The sequence below is a fragment of the Felis catus genome, chromosome X, assembly GCF_018350175.1.
Source record: "Felis catus isolate Fca126 chromosome X, F.catus_Fca126_mat1.0, whole genome shotgun sequence".
NCBI classification, from domain to species: Eukaryota; Metazoa; Chordata; class Mammalia; order Carnivora; family Felidae; genus Felis; species Felis catus.
Genome location: NC_058386.1, coordinates 96,537,947 through 96,563,100, shown reverse-complemented (window position 1 = coordinate 96,563,100; position 25,154 = coordinate 96,537,947). Strand labels below are relative to the sequence as shown.

Sequence of the window (25,154 nt, the reverse complement as noted above, 5' to 3'; positions counted from 1 at the left end):
CAGCTCCTCACGGATATTCTACCTGCCGGTGAGAAGGGCCACTGCAAACGCCATCAGCCAGTGAGTTTTTGTGGTCTATCTCTAAGATGGCAGCGACTAGATTCGGTGAAGAGAGGAAGTTTCGATTTATCTCTCAGTTGAAATCATCACGAAACCAGAAGGAAACCAGAGAGATTTTCCAGTCCTCTCTGTTTCTCCAATCATGTGTTTTAGAAACCCATTTCTGGAAAAGGGTCCTGCAATTACCTTGGAGATGCAGGCAGGCCATGCCTGGTCTAGCTTGACCTTCAGGAGGAGTGAAGTGTCTCTCACACAGGACAGGACACATGAGAAGTGTCTTGGGGGTGGTCAGCCAAAGAGTTATTCTCTGTGATTGAAATCATCTCTTTCTCTTTTAAACACACACACACACACACACACACACACACACACACACACACCTCACTACTCTTCTTTTTAGCTGGGGGTGGAAAATTCCATAGGCCTAAGCTGGCTAAGTGCCTAAGTGTCTGGCCAGCCTGTATCCTGAAACACCTCAAGTCTGAGAGCGGTGCCCACTTACAAGAACTCCAGACTGAGGGAGTCTTGTGTGGGAAAAAAATTTTTTTTTTAATTATGAAGAATTTAAGAAAACATCCAAATTGAAATCGCAGACGGCAGACCTGTATTGCTTTCTTTCAGCCAAAATTCTCAAAAGGGATTGTACTTCCTCATTTGAATTCTGTGAAGACGTCTGCACCTGGCTCACAGTTTACCAATCTAGCAGATCTCTGTTCCTCCTCCGCCATTTCAAGGATCCATGTTCTCCACATGGATCCTCAACCTCCAGCAAGACCCGTGGGGTAGGCAGAATAACGGCTTCCCAAAGAGGTCCAACATCCTAATCCTTGGAACGCATGTCTTTGTCACTTTACATGGCAAAGGGGACTTTGCAGACGTGATGAAGGATTTTGAGCTGGGGAAGCCATCTTGGATTATCCAGACAGGACCCATGTAATCCTAAGGGTGCTTCTAAGTGAGAGAGGGAGGCAGGAGAGTCAGAATCAGAGAAGGAGAGGCCAGAGTGACAGGATGTCAAAAAGACTCGACCAGCCATTGCCGGCCGAAAGATGGAGGAAGGAGCCATGAGCCAAAGAACGCAGGCAGCCTCTAGAAGCTAGACGAAGTGAAGCCTTGCTGACTTTCTGATTATAGGACTTCTGGCCTCCAGAACTGTGAGAATAAACTCACGTTTTGAGCCACTACATTTGTGGCAATTTGTCACAGCAGCCGTAGGAAATGAAGACGGCCATGCGTCTAGTCCAAACGTCGGCAGGGCCACTGGCTGGGCCGCCTCATCCTGGACACTCTGCCTCTCCTCAATTCTCTAAGCAGACACTCGGCCCTTCAGTCCACTGGCCCCACCGTGCTCAGCTCAAGCTGTTTTAGGGTCACAGGGAAGGGAGGGCAGTCCTCCCCAGGACCAGCAAGAAGACCAGAACTCACTTCTAGAGCAACTGGGCAACTGGCTGGAAAGCCAAGGCAGGGGCTCAGATACAGGGGATGGGGTAAGTCAAGGACACCGTGACTGGGACAGTGACATAAAGAGGACAAGGAAGAAGACAAAACCCAGTGACCAGGAAATGAGTTTTAAATACAGGGCAGAAGCGGGGCGCCTAGGTGGCTCAGTCGGTTGAGCGTTGGACTTCAGCTCCGGTAATTGCCTCGCGGTTCATGAGCTCGAGCCCCGCGTGGGGCTCTGTGCTGACAGCTCAGAGCCTGGAGCCTGCTTTGGATTCTGTGTCTCCGTCTCTCTCTTCCCCTCCCCCATTCACACTCTGTCTCTCTCTCTCAAAAACATTAAAAAATTTTTTTAACTTGAAAGAAAGAAAGGAAGAAAGAAAAAGAAAGAAAGACAGAAGCAGCAGCCTGTAGGAGTTGAGGCCTATCCAGAACCTGAAGTCTGGATTTGAGACTCCTCTGATGTCCCCTGCTAAGTTCCAGGCTGGTCTGAGCCTGGGATGGTGCTGAGCCAGCAGTGGACAGCAGAGCAGGAGTCAGGAGGAAAGGACGGAGGGAGGGAGAGAGGAAGGAGGGAGGGAGAGAGGAAGGAGGGAGGGAGAGAGGAAGGAGGGAGGGAGAGAGGAAGGAGGGAGGGAGAGAGGAAGGAGGGAGGGAGAGAGGAAGGAGGGAGGGAGAGAGGAAGGAGGGAGGGAGAGAGGAAGGAGGGAGGGAGAGAGGAAGGAGGGAGGGAGAGAGGAAGGAGGGAGGGAGAGAGGAAGGAGGGAGGGAGAGAGGAAGGAGGGAGGGAGAGAGGAAGGAGGGAGGGAGAGAGGAAGGAGGGAGGGAGAGAGGGAGAGAGGGAGAGAGGAAGGAAGGAGGGAGGGAGGGAGAGAGGAAGGAAGGAGGGAGGGAGGGAGAGAGGAAGGAAGGAGGGAGGGAGGGAGAGAGGAAGGAAGGAGGGAGGGAGGGAGAGAGGAAGGAGGGAGGGAGGGAGAGAGGAAGGAGGGAGGGAGGGAGAGAGGAAGGAGGGAGGGAGGGAGAGAGGAAGGAGGGAGGGAGGGAGAGAGGAAGGAGGGAGGGAGGGAGAGAGGAAGGAGGGAGGGAGGGAGAGAGGAAGGAGGGAGGGAGGGAGAGAGGAAGGAGGGAGGGAGGGAGAGAGGAAGGAGGGAGGGAGGGAGGGAGAGAGGAAGGAGGGAGGGAGGGAGAGAGGAAGGAGGGAGGGAGGGAGAGAGGAAGGAGGGAGGCAGGGAGAGAGGAAGGAGGGAGGGAGGGAGAGAGGAAGGAGGGAGGGAGGGAGAGAGGAAGGAGGGAGGGAGGGAGAGAGGAAGGAGGGAGGCAGGGAGAGAGGAAGGAGGGAGGGAGGGAGAGAGGAAGGAGGGAGGGAGGGAGAGAGGAAGGAGGGAGGCAGGGAGAGAGGGCCAGGCTTCAGTTGCAGTACCAAAGTGAGGAGCCTTATGGAATTCTCTGCTGGCTCTCCTGGTGGGCATTCTGCCGGAATGTTCATTTGCAAGCGGGAAGACAGAAGCAAAATTCCTCCAGAGGCAGTCACGGCGGTCACTGGTAGTGGACAGTGGAGAAGCTCTTCTCCCGTGGGGTCAGCTTAGCGAGGAGAGCCTTCTCTGCTCCACAAGCCATAGAGCATCACGGAAACACTCTTCTGGACAGAGGGAGAGCGATTGGACCCTAGGAGCTTTTTTTCTTTTTTTTTTTTTTAAGGTTTATTTATTTTGAGAGAGAGCGTGTATGTGATGGGGGAAGGGGCAGAGAGAGGAGAGAGAATCCCAAGCAGGCTCTGTGCCATCAGTGCAGAGCCCGACCTGGGGCTTGATCCCATGAACCGTGAGATCATGACCTGAGCCTAAATCAAGAGCCGGACGGACGCTTAACGGACTGAACCACCCAGGCGCCCCCCCCCCCGCCCCCTCCCCACCACCCAGGAGCTTTTTAATAATGATGCAGTTCGATTTTTGCAACAGTTGATTCAGCGCCCTCCTGGACTGAAGTTACTTCTTGGTGGTTAAGTTAGGCACTTTACAAGGTGGTATTCCCTCCTTCAGGTCTCTAGGAAACCATTTAACGCAGTGAAGCATTAGAAACTTGTTAACCTACGAAAATAAACGGGTTATGCCAATAGCACTCTTCCATGGACACGAGGAGCACGGACACCGGGTCCTGCAAGGTGTAAAAAGCTGGCCGTTTCGCAAGTGGGAAAACTAAGCTACTAATATCAAAGGCACGGAGAGACATACATATGTTATTTTTGGGCAGCGCTAACCCGTGCAAAAAAAAAAAAAATCATAAAAACAGTTCCATGAATATGATCCCAGGTACCTCTGCAGAGCCAGTGTTCTGGAGATTTTTTTTTTTTCCATATAGTTATTCAAATAGCAAAGAACGGAAGAACGGCCAATTGCAAACGGTTCTCAAAATCCTTAGGCTTACTTTGGCAAGGAAAAATCTATACGGAGCTTGCCCACATTTTTCAATCACAACCCCACCCCTCTTTTTTTGTTTTTGTCCTCACCTCCTCCTTTCCCACTACGGAGACCTAAGCTCGCTCAGAAACAAACACTGCTTCCCAGGAGAAGGAGATCAGCACCTAAACCACACAAAAAGAGCTTCCACAGCCTGATTTATGGGAGAATCCAGCCCAGAAGCTAGTGCTTCCTTACCTGATTACACCAAAGGAGTCAAGACACCTGGAGTTCATTACCTGTTCTGTCATTTACTCCATAGGGATCGCCTGGGGCGCCTGGGGGGGGGACTCAGTCGGTTAAGCCTCCTACTTTGGCTCTGGTCACTATCTCGTGGTTCGTGCGTTCGAGCCCCGCGTGGGGCTCGCTCCTGTCTGGGAAGAGCCCACTTCAGACTCTCTGGCCCCTCCCTTTCTGCCCCTCCCCCGCTGTCCCCCCTCTCTCTCCAAAATAAATAAAACGTCAAAAAATACATATTTAAATACGGACGGCCTACAGCCTGTCTCCCTTTCCCCCACTTACACAACAGGGATGGCCAAACTGTGGTGTATGTTTAATAGTGACCTGTAAGAACATGCGAAGTCATGGGCATGAGAACATTTTGAACTCTTGGTAAGCCTGGGGCTGTTAAAATATGAGGTCTCCGCATCGGCTAGAAAGCATTATCATACAAATGCATTTTCCCCGGCCTCCCGACACACTTCACTGAAAGACTTCAAATAAAGATGTTCTGTCTCAGAGGCACTTCTTAGAATATTCCGACATTTCTCAGCAGCTTGAATCATATACGATCCGACAGAAGCTGTCAAGAAACGCAAAAATACAACTTCCCGCGAACGGGCAATGAAAAAAAAGGTGAAGCACAATTGCAGGAAATCATTAAGAGCAAATTTAGGCCTGATTGTTCGAGGTCGTGCACAGACAATAGATAAACCACATGTCACTGGAACAGCTGCCGTCTTTTCCATCCCATCGACTGTGCTGGAACCTGCGCGCGCCATTCCTAATAGAACTTACCCTGCTACCACGAAACCAAAGTAGCTGAATACAAAGTACATTCATTTCTTTTCAAGTTTTTATTTATTCAAGGAATCTCGACACCCAACACGGGGCTTGAACTCATGACCCCGAGATTGGGAGTTGCACGCTCTTCCGACTGAGTCAGCCAGGCGCCCCTGAAGTACATTAATTTCTTAGGAGACATTGAGGCTTTAACATGTTTCCACTAAAATACACGTATCCAAAATAGATCTTTAAAAAGGCTCTTAAATTCGAATTTCGGGGCACCCGGGTGGCTCAGTCAGTTGAGCATCCGACTTCAGCTCAGGTCATGATCTCGCGGTTTGCGGGTTCAAGCCCCACATCGGGCTTTGCTGACAGCTCAGAGCCTAGAGCCTGCTTCAGACTCTGTGTCTCCCTCTCTCTCTGTCCCTTCGCTGCTCACGCTGTCTCTACCTCTCAGAATAAATACATATTTAAAAAAAATCAAATTTAGGGGAGCCTGGGTGGCTCAGTCGGTTAAGTGGCCGACTTCGGCTCAGGTCATGATCTCGCAGACTGTGAGTTCGAGCCCCGCGTCGGGCTCTGGGCTGACAGCTCAGAGCCTGGAGCCTGTTTCAGATTCTGTGTCTCCCTCTTTCTGACCCTCCCTCGTTCATGCTCTGTCTCTCTCTGTCTCAAAAATAAATAAACGTTAAAAAATTAAAAAAAAAAAAGATTTAAAAAAAATCAAATTTCAATATTCACTTATGTTTTTAAAAAACGGACATTAAAAACTAAATTAATTAAAAATTAACAGATTTAAAAAGTGAACATTAATGAGTGAAAGGGGTGTCAATAAAGTATTGAGAGGGAAAGGAAAGAGCATCCGTCTGCGTAAACCACTCTGAACGCACTGTCATAAAGGTCTGTGCTTCTCCCAAAGCCCTCGCACACAAGTTCCAGAGTTCCCCCAGAGGGGAGCACCATCTCCCCAGGCACAGGCCGGGGTGCTCCTCCCTACTAGACGACTAGCCCTCCTACTCACTCATCAGACTAGTCTAGTCTGAAGGCAAGAATTGCCAAACACCCAGAGCCCCCGCTCACATCCACTGGGCTCTTCAATACGACCAAATCCAACTGGGAACAGATATTGCCAAGAATCTAATGGAGAGAGGTCTACCAGTTTACCGTTCCAGGAGGGGGAGGAGTCTCGGCTGAGCCATGCAGCTTACCTTTGGGGGCATCATTTGGAGCAAGGAAGTTAAAAAAAAACAAAAGCCAGGGTCCACGCTTCCCATCTGCCGGTTTACTTTTGTCCGGTGACCTGTGATACACAAAAGCCTTGTTGCCCGCCGTAAAGCCTGGGAATATTAATGAGAGCCAAAAGCACTGGGCAGAGCCACGGGCCAAGCCCTGCTCTAAACGCTTCGTAAGTGACTCCTTTAAGCCTTTCAACAAGCCCACCAGAGGGGTCATCAAGCGGCGAGAAAGCTAAGTAACTGACCCAAGATCACCCAGCTGGTAAGTAGCTGAGCTGAACCCTGAACCTGGGCAGTGTCCTCCCAGATCCCACTCGTAATCGTTGTGCTCTGACAAGCCCTGGGTTCCAGGCAATGGAGCTCAGTGAGACTGGCCCCTTGCCCCAGCGACGACTGCTCGGAGAGCTTCCAGGGTGGAGCCTTGCACGAATCAAAAAGGCTGATAAAAGCAGCAGGCCGATGTCCCCCACGAACCCCTCTGCCCGCCCGGCAAAGGCTGAAGGAAACCAAGAGATCTACATCCCAAAGAGATGTGCATCATAAAATTACCGTTGGATTTACAGAAAAGGGGAAACCGCTCTAGCTCCTTCTCCCTCCCGTGGTTTCTGGCCTTCCTTTCTGTGTTAAAAAAAAAACAAACAAAAAAACTAACAACTTTTCAACATGCCCTACTAATAATGATTCTGTATCTCGGAAGAAAGTAACACCCAGGTAGGTAAATGACTCCTTTGAACTGAATTCCCACAAACAAGCAAGGGGGTTTCCTGACGTGGAGTACTAAGGGTCTGGGAAGGTAGCAAGCATTCCTTCCAGCCCTTGGAGGTCAAGTAAAGGAGTGCCAAGGTGAGTTATTACACTTGTGCGCTACACAGGAATTTCTGAAAGTTAAACGTGACCATTGACTTTCCCCGATCCCGTAAGAAAATAAAAGGCTTCTGCAGTCAAATCAACGTGGCAAGGGCCACAGAGATGAACAGTGTTCATTAGCAAAGGCCTATTTAACATTGTTGAACCCGGAAAGGGCCAAACTCTTGAAAAACATTAAGGATCACAAAAAAAGGACGTGGGGCGGGGAAGGCAGCGAAGTCACTAGAACTGAACACCAAAGGCACAGTCTCTAGCCTGCTGCCAACTTCTGCCTTCTCAATTTAGGTTATTTGCATACATCTAATCTCCCTTCCGGGTCTGTGAGTCCCTTTAGGGCAGGAAACATCCCAGGCAGCCCCTCATCCCCACAACTCAACCCCCCCCCCCAGAAGGGGAGCCGCCCAGGGGGTGACCTAATTTCCCATCTCCGTTCTAACTGGAAGTCTGGGGCTGGCCTCCAGACCATTCCTCCACGCCCTGCCCCCCCACTTCCCTAATCACCCCCAAAGGTGCAAACCTCTTTAATCAGCTAATCTTGCCTACAATCTCATCTCAACCCGGGCTCTTCCTCCCCTTCCTGATCCCATTTGGAACACTTCCCTGCCCTCAAGAACCCTAGTCTTCGGGCACCCGGCTGGCTCGGTCTGGCTCGGTCGGGAGAGCATGCAACTCTTGATCTCGGGGTTGTAAGTTCGAGCCCCATGTTGGGCATAGAGCTTAAACATTTAAAAAAAAAAAAAAAAGGCCTAGCCTTTTGCCAAAACACAACACTACATGCTCAGCCATTCCCTAGAATGTTCTCTCCATGTTAAACCTGACTCAACTGAAATCTGGTTTTGTCCTGACAGCCCTCTCAGGACGACGTTGCTCATTTTCTTTGCCCTTCCCCTACCACCAAACACGCTTTTTCCCCACTTCGGCCAGGCTGAACAACCTCAGCACCATCTGGACTCCACCTCCTCTCCTCTTATCCTCCCCCTTCAAGAAAAATCCCCAAATCCTGTTGATTCTATCACTGAAACATTTCTTTTTTTTTTTTTAATTTTTTTTTCAATGTTTATTTATTTTTGGGACAGAGAGAGACAGAGCATGAACAGGGGAGGGGCAGAGAGAGAGGGAGACACAGAATCGGAAACAGGCTCCAGGCTCTGAGCCGTCAGCCCAGAGCCCGACGCGGGGCTCGAACTCCCGGACCGCGAGATCGTGACCTGGCTGAAGTCGGACGCTTAACCGACTGCGCCACCCAGGCGCCCCACTATCACTGAAACATTTCTTACATCCTCTCCCTTATCTCCATTCTCACTGCCTCAGGTAAGCCTTTCTTATCTCTCTCCGGAACTATGTAACTATATTTTAACTAGTTACCTGGCCTCCAGTCACCTAACACCTTGTCCATCCCACATACCGCTGCCAATATATTTCCCACATCCCAGGCAACATGTGAGGCACTGGGAACAGAGATGAATACACAGCCCCTGACTTCCTGGCTAGGATCCAGAAAGGGTAAGAAACACTTCCCCCTCCCCCATCTGTGACAGACTCTTCTAGAATACCTTTGTTTCCACCAGATCTTTTTAATTTTTTTTTTTTTTAATTTTTGAGAAGACAGAGGATGAGGGGGAGGGGAGGGGCAGAGAGAGAGGGAGACAGAGACTCCTGAGCTGTCAGCACAGAGCCCCACGCGGGGCTGAAACCCACGAACCGGGGGGATCATGACCTGAGCCGAAGTCGGATGCTTAACCGACTGAGCCACGCAGGTGCCCCCACCAGATGTTTTTTTTAAACCTTATTTTTTCATTTAAGAGAGAGAGAGAGAGAGAGAGCACATGTGCACGTGAGCAGGTGAGGAGCAGAGAGACAACCTTAAGCAGGCTTCATGCTCAGCTCCAGCAGGGAGCGGGGGGGGGCACGCAGGGCTTGAGCCCAGGACGCTGGGATCATGACCTGAGCCAAAATCAAGAGTCAGACCTCCACTGGTGCTCCCTTTTCTAAACCTTTACGAACCACTTAGACATGAGACGCTTTCCACATACTACCTTCTTTAACGTTCATGAGAACGACACAAGGTGGGTACAACCATCTATCCCCATTTCACAGATAAGGAAAACAAGATCTGGTTACTTGCCTCTGATCTTGATCTGGTCACAAGCAGGTGACAGAAGCCAGATTCAAGCCCAGGTCTGACTCTTGAGACTGGGCTCTTGCCTCCCACATTTTAAGGAGGACAATGACATGTTGGACAAGAGCCCACAGGATGACCAGGCCGGCGAAGAATCTCGAGACCAAGTCACGTGAGCAACAGAGGAAAAGAAACGAAGTCTCTTTGGCTTTGGTGAAGAGTGAGTTTAAAAATGACATGGTGGATGTCCCCAAATATTTGAAGGGTTGTCATGTGAAAGAGGAAGCAAACATAGCCTGTACGGCTCCAAACAGCAGGGGAAGGCCTGGCCGCGGTGGAACTTAGAGTAAATTTCAGCTCAAGAGCCTTTTCTAATGTACCCCTCTCTAACAGGGAGGGAGTGTTTAAGGAGTAGCTAAGTCCTCATTTGTCAGGGGTACTCGCAGGGGCCAGGAGTCTAGAGCAGCGTTTCTGTGCACATCAGAATCACCTTGGGTAGTTGGTAAAAGTACAGATGCCTGGCCCCACCCCAGACTTATCGAAACAGAATCTTGGGGTTGAGACCGTTATTGCAAGACTTACAAACAAGGAAATAAGTCTGTAAGAAGGTTCGCTCAAATCCTCAAAAGAAGAAGAATGGCTAATCAACGTTTGAAAAGCTGTTCAAGAGTAACTAAAGAAATACAAATTAGGACAGTGATGTACCATTTACCTCCTATCGGACTGCAAAGATTAAAAAATATTAATAACCAGTGTTGGCACGGGGGAGAGGGGAAATGAACACCGGCATTTTCTGACATAAGAGTAAATGGCGACAACGTTCTGCAGAGCAATTTAACAGCACGGTCCAGGGGCAGCTGGGTGGCTCAGTCGGTTGAGGGACCGACTTCGGCTCAGGTCATGATCTCACGGTTCGTGAGTCCGAGCCCTGCATCGGGCTCTGTGCTGACAGCTCAGAGCCTGGAGCCTGTTTCAGAGTCTGTGTGTGTCTCTCTCTCTAACCCTCCCCCCTCCTCGCTCTCCAAAATAGATAATAAACATTTTATTTTATTTTTAATATTTATTGTTGAGAGAGAGACAGAGTGTGAGCAGGGGAGGAGCAGAGAGAGAGGGAGACACAGACTCTCTGAAGCGGGCTCCAGGCCCCAAGCTGTCAGCATACAGCTGTCAGCACAGAGCCCGACGCGGGGCTCGAACCCACGAACCGTGAGATCATGACCTGAGCCTAAGTCGGATGCTCAACCGACTGAGCCACCCAGGAGCCTCAATAAATATTTTAAAAATTTAAAAAAAAAGTATGTTCCAGAGGACTTTCCTTTTTCTTTTAATTAATTTTTACCTTCCAGTATAATTAACATAGTGTAATATTCGTTTCATACGTACAACATAGTGACTTAACAATTCTATACATGACTCAGTGCGCTTCACAATACATGTACTCTTGACCCCTTTCACCTGTTTCACCCTTCCCCCCTACTCACCTCCCCTCTGGCAGCCACCAGTTTGTTTTCAGAGGGCTTTCTATTTACTATTTTTAAGAAACTTATTTCTTTTGAGTGACAGAAATTGCGCGGGGATTGGGCGGGGGTTCGGGGAGAGGGAGAATCTTAAGCAGGTGCCATACCCAGCACGGAGCCCGAAGCGGGGCTCGATCCCACATCCGTGAGATCATGACCTGAGCTGAAATCAAGAGTCCGTCGCTTAACCGACTGAGCCACTCGGGCACCCCTCCCGGAGGGTTTTTTAATACTAAAAATGTGTCTAATGTTTGAGCAAGCAATTCCAACTCTGGAAATTTCTCCTAAAGGGACAATCTAGCAAGTTTGAAAATGCCTGCCCAAAGATGTTCCCCAGTTAATGTTTACACCAATGCTGTCCAAAAGAACTTTCTGCAGTGATGGAAAGGTTCCACGTCTGAGCAGTCTTACGTGGTGGCCACCAGCCACATGTGACTACTATGCATTTGAACTGTGGCAAGTGCAATTTCAGAGCTAATTTTGGAAGTTAATTTATTATTTTTTTTTAATTTTTTTTCACGTTTATTTATTTTTGAGACAGAGAGAGACAGAGCGTGAACGGGGGAGGGTCAGAGAGAGAGAGGGAGACACAGAATCCGAAGCAGGCTCCAGGCTCCGAGCCGTCAGCACAGAGCCCGACGCGGGGCTTGAACTCACGAACCGCGAGATCATGACCTGAACCGAAGTCGGACGCCCAACCAACTGAGCCACCCAGGCGCCCCTAAATGTAAATGTAAATAGTCACAGGTGGCCAGTAGCCACTGTAGGGTACAACTCCCGTTTGTAACACCACAAAATGAGAAATGATCAAAACATAACACAATAAAGGATGATTACCTACGATACACTCATAGGGGAATTTTTGGCAATCTTTAAACATGACTATGTAGATTTATATCGACTGAAGCGAAGAAATAAACGTTCACAAATAGTAATAAGCAAAAAAAAATTATTTTAAAGTTTGTATGGTATTTTTTCATGTTTTCGTATATACATGCTTTCGTATATACGGAAGACTTTCGACATGCATACGCTAGAATTTTAACAGTTCCTCTGAGTAATGAGAGGATTATTCTCGTCTGCTTTTCTAACTTTTCTACAACAAATATGAATTTACTGTGTCACAAAGCAATAAACAGTTTTTAAAAAAGAAGGCTTAACAATGATTAGAATAGGAAAGGACTCAATCCAGGGATCTGTTTCACATGTTTGTCTCAGCCCAGCACTGACAGTAAGGAGCCTACTTGGGAATCTATCTCTCCCTCCCTCTCTCTCTCTCTTTCTCTCTCTCTCTCCCCAACAACCCCCCCCCCCCCCGCTTGCACTCTTGGTCTCAAAATAAATATAACTTAAAAAACAAACAAAAACAAAAACTAATGCAACCGGCTTTATTCCACTGTGTTAAGTTGTTTGGTCCTATATTAAGTACGTTCCACAGATTCCCCTGGGAAGAGAGAGCAGGAAGGCCGATTCGTTTCCAGGCCTTCCCTAAATGCGAACCTAACACATATTCCAAGCCAAGGTGGCTGCGTGCGGTGGGTAGGGGGAGTCAACAGCTGCGGCCGCTCTTCAGTAATTCTCAGCTTTTGGAGAGTTTTCCTCTACTAGAGTTATTATATATGAAATCTAGCTGGTGCCGGCCAGGGAAATATCCTGCCTCAAGCGGCTACACCCCGTAATATCTAGCAACTCTTTCCAGATCCTTCTCTGCACAAGGAATTGAGGGTCAGTTCCCCAGCAGTAGGCCAACAGTATTTAAACACCTACCAGGTGCCTTTCCCAGGCTGACACAGGGACTCCTCTTAAGGGCAGCCAGAATACAACAGGTTTAATGCCTGTTTCCACCACCACCCCCCCCACGCCCCCACTCCCGCTAGCACAAATAGCTATACCCCCAAATGTAACAGAAACAGCGTTAAAACTCTGCATTTTAAACGTGTATGTAAACACTTCTCCCTTAATCACAGACACTCTCAGGTTATAATACTCCTCCCCAAGTCCCTCCTGGGAAATCTCTGCCAGTGGTTAATTCTGTTATTATCCCTTTCCCCAGGTTAAAACTGACCTTCCCATAAACGTCAAACTTACAGGAAAATGCAGCAACTAACACAGTCTCTTTCTCTGTCTGCTTCACCGTTAATAGAGTCACGGAAGCACTAATAACTGAATGAAAGTTTGAACCCACGACTACACGCTCTGTATAGCCCAGGCCTTCGGAATTTTTCAAACAGTGAGCAAAAACTGAATGACGTTAGCACAAGCCAACAAGGGCGAAACTGTGTTAAAAAAAAAAAAAAAGGCAAAAAACACCTGAACAGGAAATACTGTATGTATGCTGTATATGCTGTATATTTGTTCAGTTTGGAGGGTTTTCCAAGTTCTGGAGAGAGATCGCCAGAGGAAAGCGCGATGTGCTATGGGAATGGCTCCGTAGTGAAATCCTAGGAGCAGAGACGTGATCCCTTTCCTTGCACTTTGCTTTATCGTGCTTCGCTGATGCTGCATTTTTGACACATGGAAGATCTATTGCAAACCTGCATCAAGCAAGTCTACGGGCACCATTTTTCCAAAAGCACGTGCTCACTTCTTATCCGTGTCGCCTTTCGGTCACTTCCTGCAATATTTCAAACGTCTCCGTTATCGTCTATTTGCTGTGGTGATCTGTGATCGGGGATTACAACTCCCTGTAAGCTCAGGTGATGGCCAGCAATTTTTTTTTTTTTTTTTTTACCACGGAAGTATTTTTTTAATTAAGGTACGTACATTGTTTTTTAGACACAGTGCTATTGCGCACTTAACAGACTACAGTGTGGTGTCGACATAACCTTCATACGCACTGGGAAACCAACAATTTCACTCACCTCGCTTTATTGCGATAGTCCCTCTCCCGCAATGATCTAGAACAGAACCGGCACTACCCGTGAGGGATTCCTGTGTGTGACGCCACACTGAAGCCCTAACGCGAATGTCGGGGGTTTATAGCAGCAAGTGTAAATCCTACTTCAGCTGTCCCTAATAAACACGTTGGGGCTTAAAGCAGAAAAGAATCAGAAGTTATGGCGGCAGCTGCAACGTGGTTCACTTGTGCTCCAGCCACCCGTGGCCTTACTAACATTGGTCAATGGCTCTTTGTGTCAGAAAAGCAGGGGCCAGGAAAGAGCTGGTTAGCAAAGTCCACTCCCTTTAAGGCTGTTTCCTTAGGTCCTCATTGACTGGACTGCTTAGAAACAGCATTCCCCAAGGTGCTATGGATAATCCAAAACTGATCCGTGTACATACTCTGGGCAACAGACGCATACGAAGACCCAACCCCGGGCTGGAACTGATAAAAAAAAAACGAATGAAGAAACTGGCAGTGACATTCACTTATAATTATGGGGGCACCTCACACTATGGCTTGAACGAAGAGGCTCAAAAGATAGTCACTGATTTAGATTCCTAGAATCTGTCCCCCCACCCCCGCCTCCTGACTCCCCAAATCTCAGCGTGGATCACAAACCAGAGTAGGAAATAAATATCGTTCCTGTGCCTTGCCTGGTAAACATCTGTGGACTCAGTCCCAAGTAAACCAGGCTGGCAGCAGCTCCCAGAAGAATCTGCTCCCGCTAACAGTCTTTCCAGCTTTGTCACAGAGCCAATGGTTAGGAAGGGACAGCTGCACCTGTGCCACACAAAATTCTTTTTTTTTTTTAAGGCTTATTTATTTTTTGAGAGAGAAAGAGTGCATGCGAGCTGGGGAGGGGCAGAGAGAGAGAAAGAGAGGGAGACAGGATCCGAAGCTGGCTCTGGGCTGACAGTGGAGAGCCTGATGCGGGGCTCGAACTCACGAACCGCGAGATCATGCCCTGAGCCCCACAAAATTCTTTTTAAAACCTAAAAGCCGGGGCAAGAATGCTAACTTTAACGTTTTGCTGCTGAGGGTGGCAGGTCAAATGCTGGTCAAATCCTAGTAGAGGTGTGCGGAGACCCATTTACTCTCTTGAGACCATCTGTCCACATCACAGGATCCCTTCACACCCTGCAGCAGGGGGCCAGCTACCTTGCTCAAGCATGGTTTTCTTTCTTCCCCATTTTAGGAAAGCGTTTCCTGTGCTAGGCAGATTGAATCACTTGTTTAACAATCACCCAAGATGAGAGCCCTGGTATAAATGCCCTGCACACAGCTTGCCTTCCTCTCTAAACTGGCTGTGATGACAATCGAGGTTCCAATGTGACCCCAACGGGACCTCATTCTAAAATCAGTGAGACACACAACAAGCCAAGTCCATTAAAACAACATTAAAGGTCTGGTTTTAGATCTGCTAAACAGCAGGATTAAACTTTCAAGGGTCCAGCCACGATAGAGAGATTTCTTTAAAGTCACTTGGCTTTGCACAGTTGTAGCTATTAGGGATCAGATCTTTATCTCAAAGGTACATATTTTACCTTTGATCCTCCTCCAGAACTCCCACTAATGTCAACTTTCTCCACTGTTGGGATCAAGCCCCTGGCCTCCCTTTAATGTTGGCTTTATCGCAGATTCTACAAGATCAACAGAAAAATTACAAGGAAAAGCTGTGAAGTTCCCTTCCAATGATAAGTTGTTTTAACAAAAAGAGCCCACACTGAAATGCTGAAATTTAAACACAGCAGATGAGACGCTTAAGGTAGAGGGAAAGGAGACCAAAAAAAAAAAAAAAAATTTACAACAAAAACCCGAAGTAACAAAACAAACACTAATTAACCGGTATGATGGCTTATTTAAGGGTTTGCTCTCTAGCCCAGGAAATTGGCAACGAGTGTCTTCAAAACAGAAGGGACAAGTGCCCGTTAGCACCCGTCCGCTTTCCTCCGGAGCCAGACAATCCGAGCTAGGCAATCCAGATGAGGCTGAGGGTGCAATGGAGGGCTCCCAAGGGGTCGACACGCTTTCAAATCCCCATCCCCCAGCCCTGCCGGCTCAGAGGCACCCCCAGCCGTGAGCGGTGGGGCTCTGACCCCCAAGTCCGCCATCCCTGGACCGGCACACACCATCTTCCCTCAAACCCACGGCCCCATCCATCTCCTTGCCTCCGGAGCGCTCCTGGGTCCCAGGGGACACCCTCGCCCAGTGGCGAACGACCCCGCGCGCACTCGCCCTGGAACCCCGTTGTTTGCAATTCTCCCCCTCCGCGGCAGCAGCAGCACCCCTTCGACACCCATCACCACCCTCTCCCCCGTGGCGGGAGGAAGTCGCTCTGCTTCCTCTGTTCTCACCGCCCGCCCGAGCTTGGGAGCCCGGGGCTTTTTGGGTGGGGTTCTTTTTTGTGTACACGATGTGTGCGTGTGTGTGCGCGCGTGTGTGTGTGCAAAACGCTCATCGCATCCTTCCGCCGCGGCTGCCTCAGGTGCCCGCAGGAGGGAATCGGGATCCCGTCTCCCCCCGGTCCCCGGCTCTTTGTGCCGGCTGCAGGGCGGCGCGAGGTCCGCACCCTAGCTCACACCCCCTCCCCCGCTCGGGCCCCGGTTCCGAGCGCGCCCGCCTGCCGCGCAGCCGTCCGAGCCCCGGATCGCCCGTCGGCGCCCGGCCGGGCGCACGCCTCCGCGGCGCCGGGCGGCCGCCGCGCTGTCAGCGGGCGCCGGGGACTCAGACCCCGGCCGGCGGCGGCTGGTGCGCAAACTTACTGAAGCGGAGCCGGAGAGCGCGGAGCGCGAGGCGCAGCGGGCAGCCGCCGCGAGCGCCGCTGCAGTCCCCGCGCGCGGAAAGCCACCCCGTCTCTCGCCCCGGAGCGCGTCCCCCGGGGCGCCCGATGCCCCGGCCACTCACCAGCACTACGGAGCCCCGCACGGCCTCCGACACGCTCTGCCGGAGCTCAGCCGCCGTGCCGGGCTTGCTGAGCCGCTTGGTGAATTTGCGCACTTCGGCCATGGCAGCGGCGGGCAGGTCGCGGCGGGCGCACTCACTGCCCCGGGCCGGGGCGGCCGCGGCCGCTGCTGCTTCTTCTGTTTACCCGCCGGCCGACGGGCCACATCGCAGCTCGGCGGCGGCGCGGCTCCCGCGGCTCCTCCCTCCCGGCCGCGGCTCCTCCCTCGTTCCCTCCTTCCCTCCCCGGCTCGCCCGCGCGCTCCGCGTCCTGCCCCACGGCGGGGCCGCTCCCTCCCCTGGAGAGCCCGAGCTCGCTCGCGACCGGCCCCAGGAGGAGGGTGTGTCCGGCGAGGAAGGGTGTGTGCCGGGGGAGGGAGAGCTGGAGGGGGGGGCGAGGGTCACGAGGGAAGAGGGGGGAAGTGGCAGCCGCTCGGGCTCCGCCCGCAGCTGAGGTTGCTGGTGCAGCCGCATCCGGGAGGGGAGATCTGGCTGCTTCATGTTCCGTGTGTGTGTGTGTGTGTGTGTGTGTGTGTGTGTGTGTGTGCGCGCGCGCGCGCGGGGGGGGGGGGGTGTAACGAAATATCTCCAAGTGTGGGGGGTGTGCTACCCCACTGCTCCTTTCCCGCCCCAGAGGTTGCAGTGCCTGCAGGAGAGCGGGGGAGACTCTGGCGTCCCCCCACCCCGCAAGCCCCCAGGGCCGAGGCGGCGCGGGGCTGGGAAACAACGTGGAGCGGACGCCTATTGTGTGCCGCGCCGGGGAGGGGTCGCGCCCGAGGCGGAGGAGGGAGAGCGGTTTTCTGGCCGGAGCTGCTCGCCTGGGAACCCCCCCCCCCCCCACACACACACCGTTTTCTTACCCGGGCGGTCCCCGCCCGTGGGGCCGACCCGGGGAGGGAGCAGGCTTCGGAGAGTGGAAATTTGCAGTGGCTGAACCCACTCCCCCACCCCACCCCCACCGGGGCGGGCGGGACCCGAGTGGCGGGGCCTGAGCCTGTGGCAGGTTGTCTGGTTCGGCAGTGACTGTGTGCTGGCGGTGGGGTGGGGTTGGTATGGGGAAGGCCGTTGCCCGGAGTCTGGGGGACCTACCGGTCTTCTAGAAGCTTTCACACGTGCGTGCGTGCGCAGCTATCCCCTCTCCATTGCCCACTCCTTTCCTTATCCTATTCACCTTCCAAGAAATTATTTTCCGAGAATCAAAGAATGTGTTGTAACTAGATGCAAACGAACATGCTTAAGACAGAAATAAGGATGGGAATCTTGAAGTACTGAGGACCCTGTAAAAGCTTCCCCAAGTGAAAATTGAGAGGCCCTGCTGATCGTGGCAATTTTCCGTCTGGTTACTTCATTTGTCCAGAGTTTGAAACCGACCAACGCTTACTGAAGACCCTTGCAGCCTTTCTGAGAAGGTTCCTATCACTGCCATGGGGCATTTTCTGCACTTTGGAGATCACAGTGACCCCTACGTAAAGGACTTTGTTATGAAAACAAGGACACGGATGGTGGTTTCTGTGAACCCAGAAGAGGCCAAGTCTCTTCGCAGCACATCAATTTTAACAGCCATCACATTCGCCCCAATAAAGCACACAGGGAGAGTGGGAGAGGGCCTGATATCTGCAAGACCTGTAAAGGTGACTGTATCACCAGTCTGGGCTTTGCACAGTGTGTATATAAAATTTGTTCACTGTTGGGGCGCCTGGGTGGCTCAGTCAGTTAAGCCTCTGACTCTTGGTTTCAGCTCAGGTCACGATCTCCCGGTGTCATGAGTTCGAGCCCCTCCCCCGTTGGCACTGTCTCTCAAAATAAATAAACAAACGTTAAAAAAAATGTTTAAAAAATAAAATAACATTTGTTCACTGTTGAGTGTAGGTAGATCAATCACGGATTCATGCCCTACATTCCATGAATGCCTGCGTGGCCCACACGGTTGATTACCTGCACAACAGCCATAGCGCTTTTTCTTTGCTAAGGGAGGCTGGATTTGCTTTCCCTATAGGGCAGAGCCACAGGGCTTGGAGAAGGTGGGCCCGGCGCCCAGTGAATTGTGACTGCTTTAAAAAAAATTGTAATAATCTCACTTTCCTTTACTAGAAGTATGGTCTTGACTCCCATTCAGTTTCGGCCAATGGCATATAAAAGAGAAGTGTGGGAAGAAAGCTCCTGAGAAAGTTTCTCCCCCTTGATAAAAAGAGATGGGCAGGGAGACCTCTGTCTCCTTTTCTTTCTGAGAGGCGTGTTTTCTCATGATGCGTCTGCTCTTGGCAGCCATTTTATAACCACGAGGAAAGATTTTTACAGAGAAGCCGATCCAGAATCTGAATAGCATGCACCTGCTGAACCAACCCTAGTACTGCCCATCTCTGATTTCCTTTTTACATGATAAAAGTAAGCCGTTTGGGCTTATGCAAATATTAGTTGCATATTCTGTTGCTTCCAGCCAAAAAGCATCCTTCCGACTACAGACTCCACTGTAGCCATTGGAAGTACACAGGGTTGGGGGTGCCTGGATGGCTCAGTCAGTTAAGCGTCTGACTTCATCTCAGGTCATGGTCTCACGGTTCGTAGGTTCAAGCCCTGCATCGGGCTCTGTGCTGGTGGCTCAGAACGTGGAACCTGCTTTGGGTTCTGTGTCTCCCTCTCGCTGTCCCTCCCCTGCTTATTCTCTCTCTCTCAAGAACAAATAAGCATTTTTTTTTAATTTAGGAAAAAAAAAGAAAAGAAAGCACACAGGGTTGATGTGGCGCCTGGGTGGCTCAGTCGGTTGAATGTCGGACTCTTGATTTCCGCTCGGGTCATGATCTCACAGTTTGTGAGTTCGAGCCCCGCGTCGGGCTCTGTGCTGACAGCTCAGAGCCTGGAGCCTGCTTCCGATTCTGTGTCTCCCTCTCTCTCTGCCCCTCCGCCGCTCACGCTCTCTCTCAAAAATAAATAAACATTAAAATAAATAAGTAAATAAATAAATAAATAAACATTAAAAAAATTTTAGAATGGATGGTCAAGGAAGGCCTCTTTGAAGAAGTGAACATAGAGATGAGTCTTGATGGAAAAGAAGCAGCCACCAGAGATCAAGAAGCAGAACCTTCCAGAGCTGGAGGAACAACAGGCACTCGGCCCGGAGAAGGGAGCGGACTTGGTGCATTCGAAGGCGGGAGCAAAACAAAAAGGTCAGCGGGGCCGGAACACAGAGGAAGAAGAGTGGTATGAGATGCTGTCGGACAAGGAGGCAGTTTCTGCTGGACCGTGTGAGCCATCAGGAGCATTTGTCACACTGATCCTGCACAAACACCATCTGGTCATCTTTCAGGCTCCACGCTCATTCCTGAGGCTGTAGGTTTCACTTTTTCGCTTTCAGGCTTCTGTTTAGTTACACAAACATTGAGCGTTAATGCTAGGCACTGAGGGAGAAAGCGGGACGAATCAAAGACACTGTCCATCGCCTTCAGGAAAAAGATGAAAGTCTAGCAAAGAATGTATTTGTGAGGGGCGCCTGGGTGGCCCAGTCAGCTAAGCGTCCAACTGTAGCTCAGGTCATGATCTTGTGGTTGATGGGTTCGGGCCCCGCATCGGGCTCGGCGCCGACAGGTGCCGAGCCTGCTTGGGATTCTCTCTGTCTCCCTCTCTCTGCCCCTCCCCGACTCGCTTTCTCTCAAAAAATAAACAAACATTAAAAAAAAGTTTAGGAAAAAAAACAATGTCTTTATGATACAAGGTATGTAATAAAGACCATGCTTGAGGGAAAGAGGCTGGTGACATCGCATCCTGATCAGGGTCTCTGGATGGCTCCTTGAAGGAGGAGGTATTTAAGCTGGACCTTGAGGATGAGGAAGATTTGAACATGACTATACTCACATAGTAAAGGGAAAATGTAGAGGCAATCCTACAGCTTCCAGTAGGGCATTGTATCGGGTGATCTCTTTCCACACTTAGTAAATAGGTTCAATTTCATCACACACGTATCTACCCTAATTGAACCTGAGATTCAAGTGCTCGAGATGCCTTTGAGCCCTTGACCTAGAAATTCCACTTCTATGAGTTACGAATTCATGCCACCCAGAAACTCTCACAGGTGAACTGAGATGCCTGCCTACAGATGCTCATTGTACCAGTGTTTGTAATAGCCAAGTACTAGAAACAACTTAAATATCCGTTCATAAGGGACTGCTCTATCTTCCATCCCTAGACCAGTGCCTGGCACACAGCACGTGCTCAAAAAATATTTGCTGAGTGAATGCGTGCGTCCATGCACGATTCATTCATACTAAGGAATTCTCTATAGTTATTTTTTAAAAAATGAGGTATAGGGGCGCCTGGATGGCTCAGCCAGTTAAACGTCCAATTTCGACTCAGGTCGTGATCTCACGGTTCGTGAGTTCGAGTCCTGCACATCCGGTTTGCTACCTGCGCAGAGCCTGCTTCGGATCTTCTGTCCGCCCCCCCCCCCCCAAACCCCTCCTCGGCTTGTGCTCTCTCTCTCTCAAAAATAAAATAAACATGGAAAAAAAAAAAGAATGAGGTATATATGTATGTACTCATGTGGAAAAAGCTCCAAAAGATACTGATAGAACACGAGTTGCAAAGGGGGTGCCTGGCTGGCTCAGTTGGCAGAGCATGTGACTCTTGATCTCAGGATCTTGAGTTTGAGCCCCATGTTGGGCGTAGATTACTTTAAAAAAAGAAAGAAAGAAAGAAAGAAAGAAAGAAAGAAAGAAAGAAAGAAAAGAAAGAAAGAAAAAAAAATTTAAGAAAGAAAAGAAAAGAAAACGCATGGCCCTTGGCTCAAAAGGTGTTTTGAATTTAAGACAACAGTAGAGGGGCACCTGAGTGGCTCAGTCGGTTGAGCAGACGACTTCGGCTCAGGTCATGAGCTCACAGTTCATGGGTTCGAGCCCTGCGTCGGACTCTGTGCTGACAGCTCGGAGCCTGGAGCCTGCTTCCGATTCTGTGTCTCCCCCTTTCTCTGCCCCTCCCCGGCTCGTGCTCGGTCTCTCTCTCAAAAACAAAAAAAATAAAGATTAAAAAAATACAATTGATAACTGGAACAATATCATTAAAGCAAGGACAAGGTGACAGCCAGTGCCAGGAATGGAGTACTGTACTGTGTGTGCTTGCTTTCACTTGTTATCCTGTGGTGGCGCCAGTAGAATTCAGGGTCTAAGTGATATATCGGGTTTTTTTTTACTAGGCTCCACGCAGGACGTGAAGACCAGCGTGAGGCTTGAACTCACCACCTTGCGATCGAGAGTCAGATGCTTAATTGACCGAGCCACCCAGGTGCCCCACAGGCCCTAAATGATATATCAGAGCGAAAGGAACTGTGTCTGAATGTGTGAAACTTGTTTGGATCCTGTTTCTTTTTTCAACTAGTCTCTACACCCAACGTGGGGCTCAAACTCACGACCCTGAGATCAAGAGTCGCATACTCTATCAACTGAGCCAGCCAGGGGCCTCTGCTGGGTCCTGTTTCAATCAAACCAGCGTTAAGAGAATTTTGAGGCAATAGGAAATCTTTGAACAAGGACTGGATGTTAAATGATATTAAGGAATAATTGTTAATTTTATTACATATGACCATGGCATGACGGTTATGTTAAAAAGCAGTCTTCATAGATTCGAGATGCAAACTGAAGTGTTTACAAATGAAACAACACGATGCCTAGAATTTGCTTTAAAATACCACAGAAAGTGCCAAGACCATTCAATGGCGGCGGGGGGGGGGGGGGTTGCGGGGATGGTCTGTTCACCAAGTGGTCCTGAGACAACCAGATCTCCACATACAAAAGAATGAAATTGGTCCCCTACCTCACTCCATATATAAAAATTAACTCAAACCAATGATCTCACTAGAAGAGCCAAAACTGTAAGACTCTTAGAAGAAAACATAAGAATGTATCTTTATGACTTGGGATTTGGCAATGGATTCTTAGATTTGATACCAAAAGCGTGAGTGCCAAAAGAAAAAATAGATAAATTGGACTTCATCAAAATTAAAAACTTTTGTGCATCCAAGTACATCATCAAGAAGGTAAAGAGAAAACCCATCGAATGGGAAAAATATTTGCAAAGTATGTATCCAATAAGATTTTAGTATCCAGAATGTACAAAGAATTATTTTTTAAATGTTTTAATGTTCATTTATTTTTGAGAGAGAGAAAGAGGGAAAGGGAGAGAGAGAGAGAGAACACGAATAGGGGAGGGGTGGAGACAGAGTAGGGCGGAAGATCCGAAGCCGGCTCTGAGCTGACAGCAGAGAGCCTGATGCGGGGCTCAAACTCATGAACCATGAGATCATGACCTAAGGCAAAGTTGGATGCTTAACTGCCTGACCCACCCAGGCACCCCCAGAATGTACAAAGAACTCTTACAACTCAACCAGAAAAAGGCAAACAAGCAATTAAAAAATGGGCAAAGGACTTGAATAGACATTTCTCCAAAGAAAGTAACAAGTGTTGGCCAAGATGTGCAGAAATTGAAATCCTCATACATCGCTAGTGGCAATATAAAATGGTGTTGCTGCTATGGAAAAAAACGTTTGGCAATTCCTAAAAAAAATTCAACATACAGGGACACCTGACTGGCTCAATCAGCAGAGCATGTGACTCTTGATCTCGGGGTCATGAGTTTGAGCCCCACATTGGGTGTGGATGTTACTTAAAAAACATCTAGAATGGGGCGCCTGGGTGGCTCAGTCGCTTGAGCGGCCGACTTCGGCTCAGGTCATGATCTCACGGTTTGTGAGTTCGAGCCCCACGTGGGGCGCTGTGCTGACAGCTCAGAGCCTGGAGCCTGCTTCGGATTCGGTGTCTCCCTCTCTCTCTGCCCCTCCCCCACTCATGCTCTGTCTCTCTCTGTCTCAGAAATAAACATTAAAAAAAATAAAACCAAAAAAACAAAAAAAAAAACCACTAGAATTACCATATAATCAAGCAGTTCCAATCCTAGGTATATATCCAAGAGAAATAAAAGCATATGTCCATATAGATACTTGTATGTGAATGTTTAGAGCAGCATTATTTGTAACAGTCAAAAGATGGAAACAACCCAAATGTCCATCAGTAGATGAACAGATAAAAAAATTATAGTACAGCCACATAATGAAATATTTTCAGCCATAAAAAGGAATGAATTACTAATACATGTTACAACTTGGATGAGCCTTGAAAACATTGTGCTAAATGGTAGAAACCAGACGCACAAGATCAAATATTGCATGATTCTTTTTATATGAAATACCCAGAAAAGGCAAATCCATAGAGACAGGAAGCAGGTTAGTGGTTGCTAGGGAGTGGCAGAGGGGGAAATGGGGAGTAATTACTTAACAGGTATGAGGTGTTCTTCTGGGATGACAAAAAGATTTTGCAATTAGAGAGAGGGGGTGGAGAATGTACTGAATTTAAATGATTAACTGCAGAATATCATTCAACCTTAAAAAAAGAAGGAAATCCTGTCACATGGTATAATGTGGATGGACCTTGACACATTACATGGAGTGAAATAAGTCAGTCTCACACACACACACACACACACACACACACACACACACACCCTACTGTATGACTCCATTTATTTGAGACGTCTAGGTGGTCAAAATTATGGGAACAAAAAGTAGAATGGTGGTTGTCAGGGGCTGAGGGGGTGAAGGGAAAGGAATGGAGAGTTGTTCAATGGGTGTAGAGTTTCAGTTTTCCTAGATGAAAAAATTCTAGAAATCTGTTACACACACAACAATGAGAATATAGTTAACACTACTGAATGGCACACTTAAAAATGGTTAAGGTTGCTGGGGGAGCCTGGTGGCTCAGTTGGTTGGGCATTGACTTCAGCTCAGGTCATGATCTCATGGTTCGTGAGTTCAAACCCCGCACCAGGCTCTCTGCTGTCAGCACAGAGCCTGCTTCAAATCCCCTGTCCCCCCCTCTCTCTGGCCCTCCCCAGCTCACGTTCTCTCTCTCAAAAATAAATACGCATTTTTTAAAAAATGGTTAAGAGGGTAAATTTTATAGTATGTGCTTTTTATCGCGATTAATTTTTCTAACGTCGACTCCGTGCCCAACGTGGGGCTTGAACTCAATGACCCTGAGATCAGGAGTCACATGCTCTACCGACTGAGCCAGCCAGGCGCCCCTCACAAGTTTTTAATTTAAAAAATGGTTAATTTTATGTTATATGGAATTCAGCTAAATTAAAAAAAATAGCACAGCAAAAAAAGGGGGGGGGATGGTAGACGAAACAAGATTAGCAAAAAGCCAGTAACGGTCAAAGCTGGGTGATGGGTACATGAGGATTCTGTATACGTACTATTCTTTCTGCTTTTGTGTACGTTGTAGATAAAATTTTCCAGAATTGAACACAGAGAGGGGCGCCTGGGTGACTCAGTCAGCTGACCATCCGACTGGTGATTTCGGCTCAGGTCACCATCTCAGGGTTCGTGGGATCCAGACCCACATCATGGGGCACCATGCAAACAGTATGGTGCCTGCTCTGGGTTCTCTCTCTCCCTCCCTCTCTTTCCCTCCCCTGCTCATGCTGTCTCTCTCTCTCAAAATAAATAAGCATTGTAAATAATGGTTCTTTAAAAATAAATAAATAGATAAACAAACAAGTAAAATAGAGAAAGCATGTTGGTAAAATGGTAGC

General features: G+C 49.1%; 1 protein-coding gene and 1 non-coding gene across 5 annotated transcripts in view; both read right to left on the bottom strand.

Moving 5' to 3' along the window:
- Positions 1-16,800, bottom strand: part of DOCK11 (dedicator of cytokinesis 11) — a 199,805-nt gene extending 183,005 nt beyond the window's left edge. Inside the window, exon 1 of one of the 4 annotated variants that reach the window (XM_023249253.2) lies at positions 16,485-16,800. In XM_023249253.2, coding sequence (XP_023105021.1) covers positions 16,485-16,586 — 102 coding nt within the window. In that variant the 5' untranslated portion in view covers positions 16,587-16,800. The remainder of the gene's footprint in view (positions 1-16,484) is intronic. The other 3 variants (XM_045051137.1, XM_023249251.2, XM_023249252.2) reach the window with 3 other exon arrangements.
- Positions 16,801-24,563: 7,763 nt separating this feature from the next.
- TRNAR-CCU lies at positions 24,564-24,637 on the bottom strand. Its single transcript has one exon. It is a non-coding gene; the product is annotated as a tRNA-Arg (tRNA).
- Between the last annotated feature and the right edge of the window lie 517 nt (positions 24,638-25,154).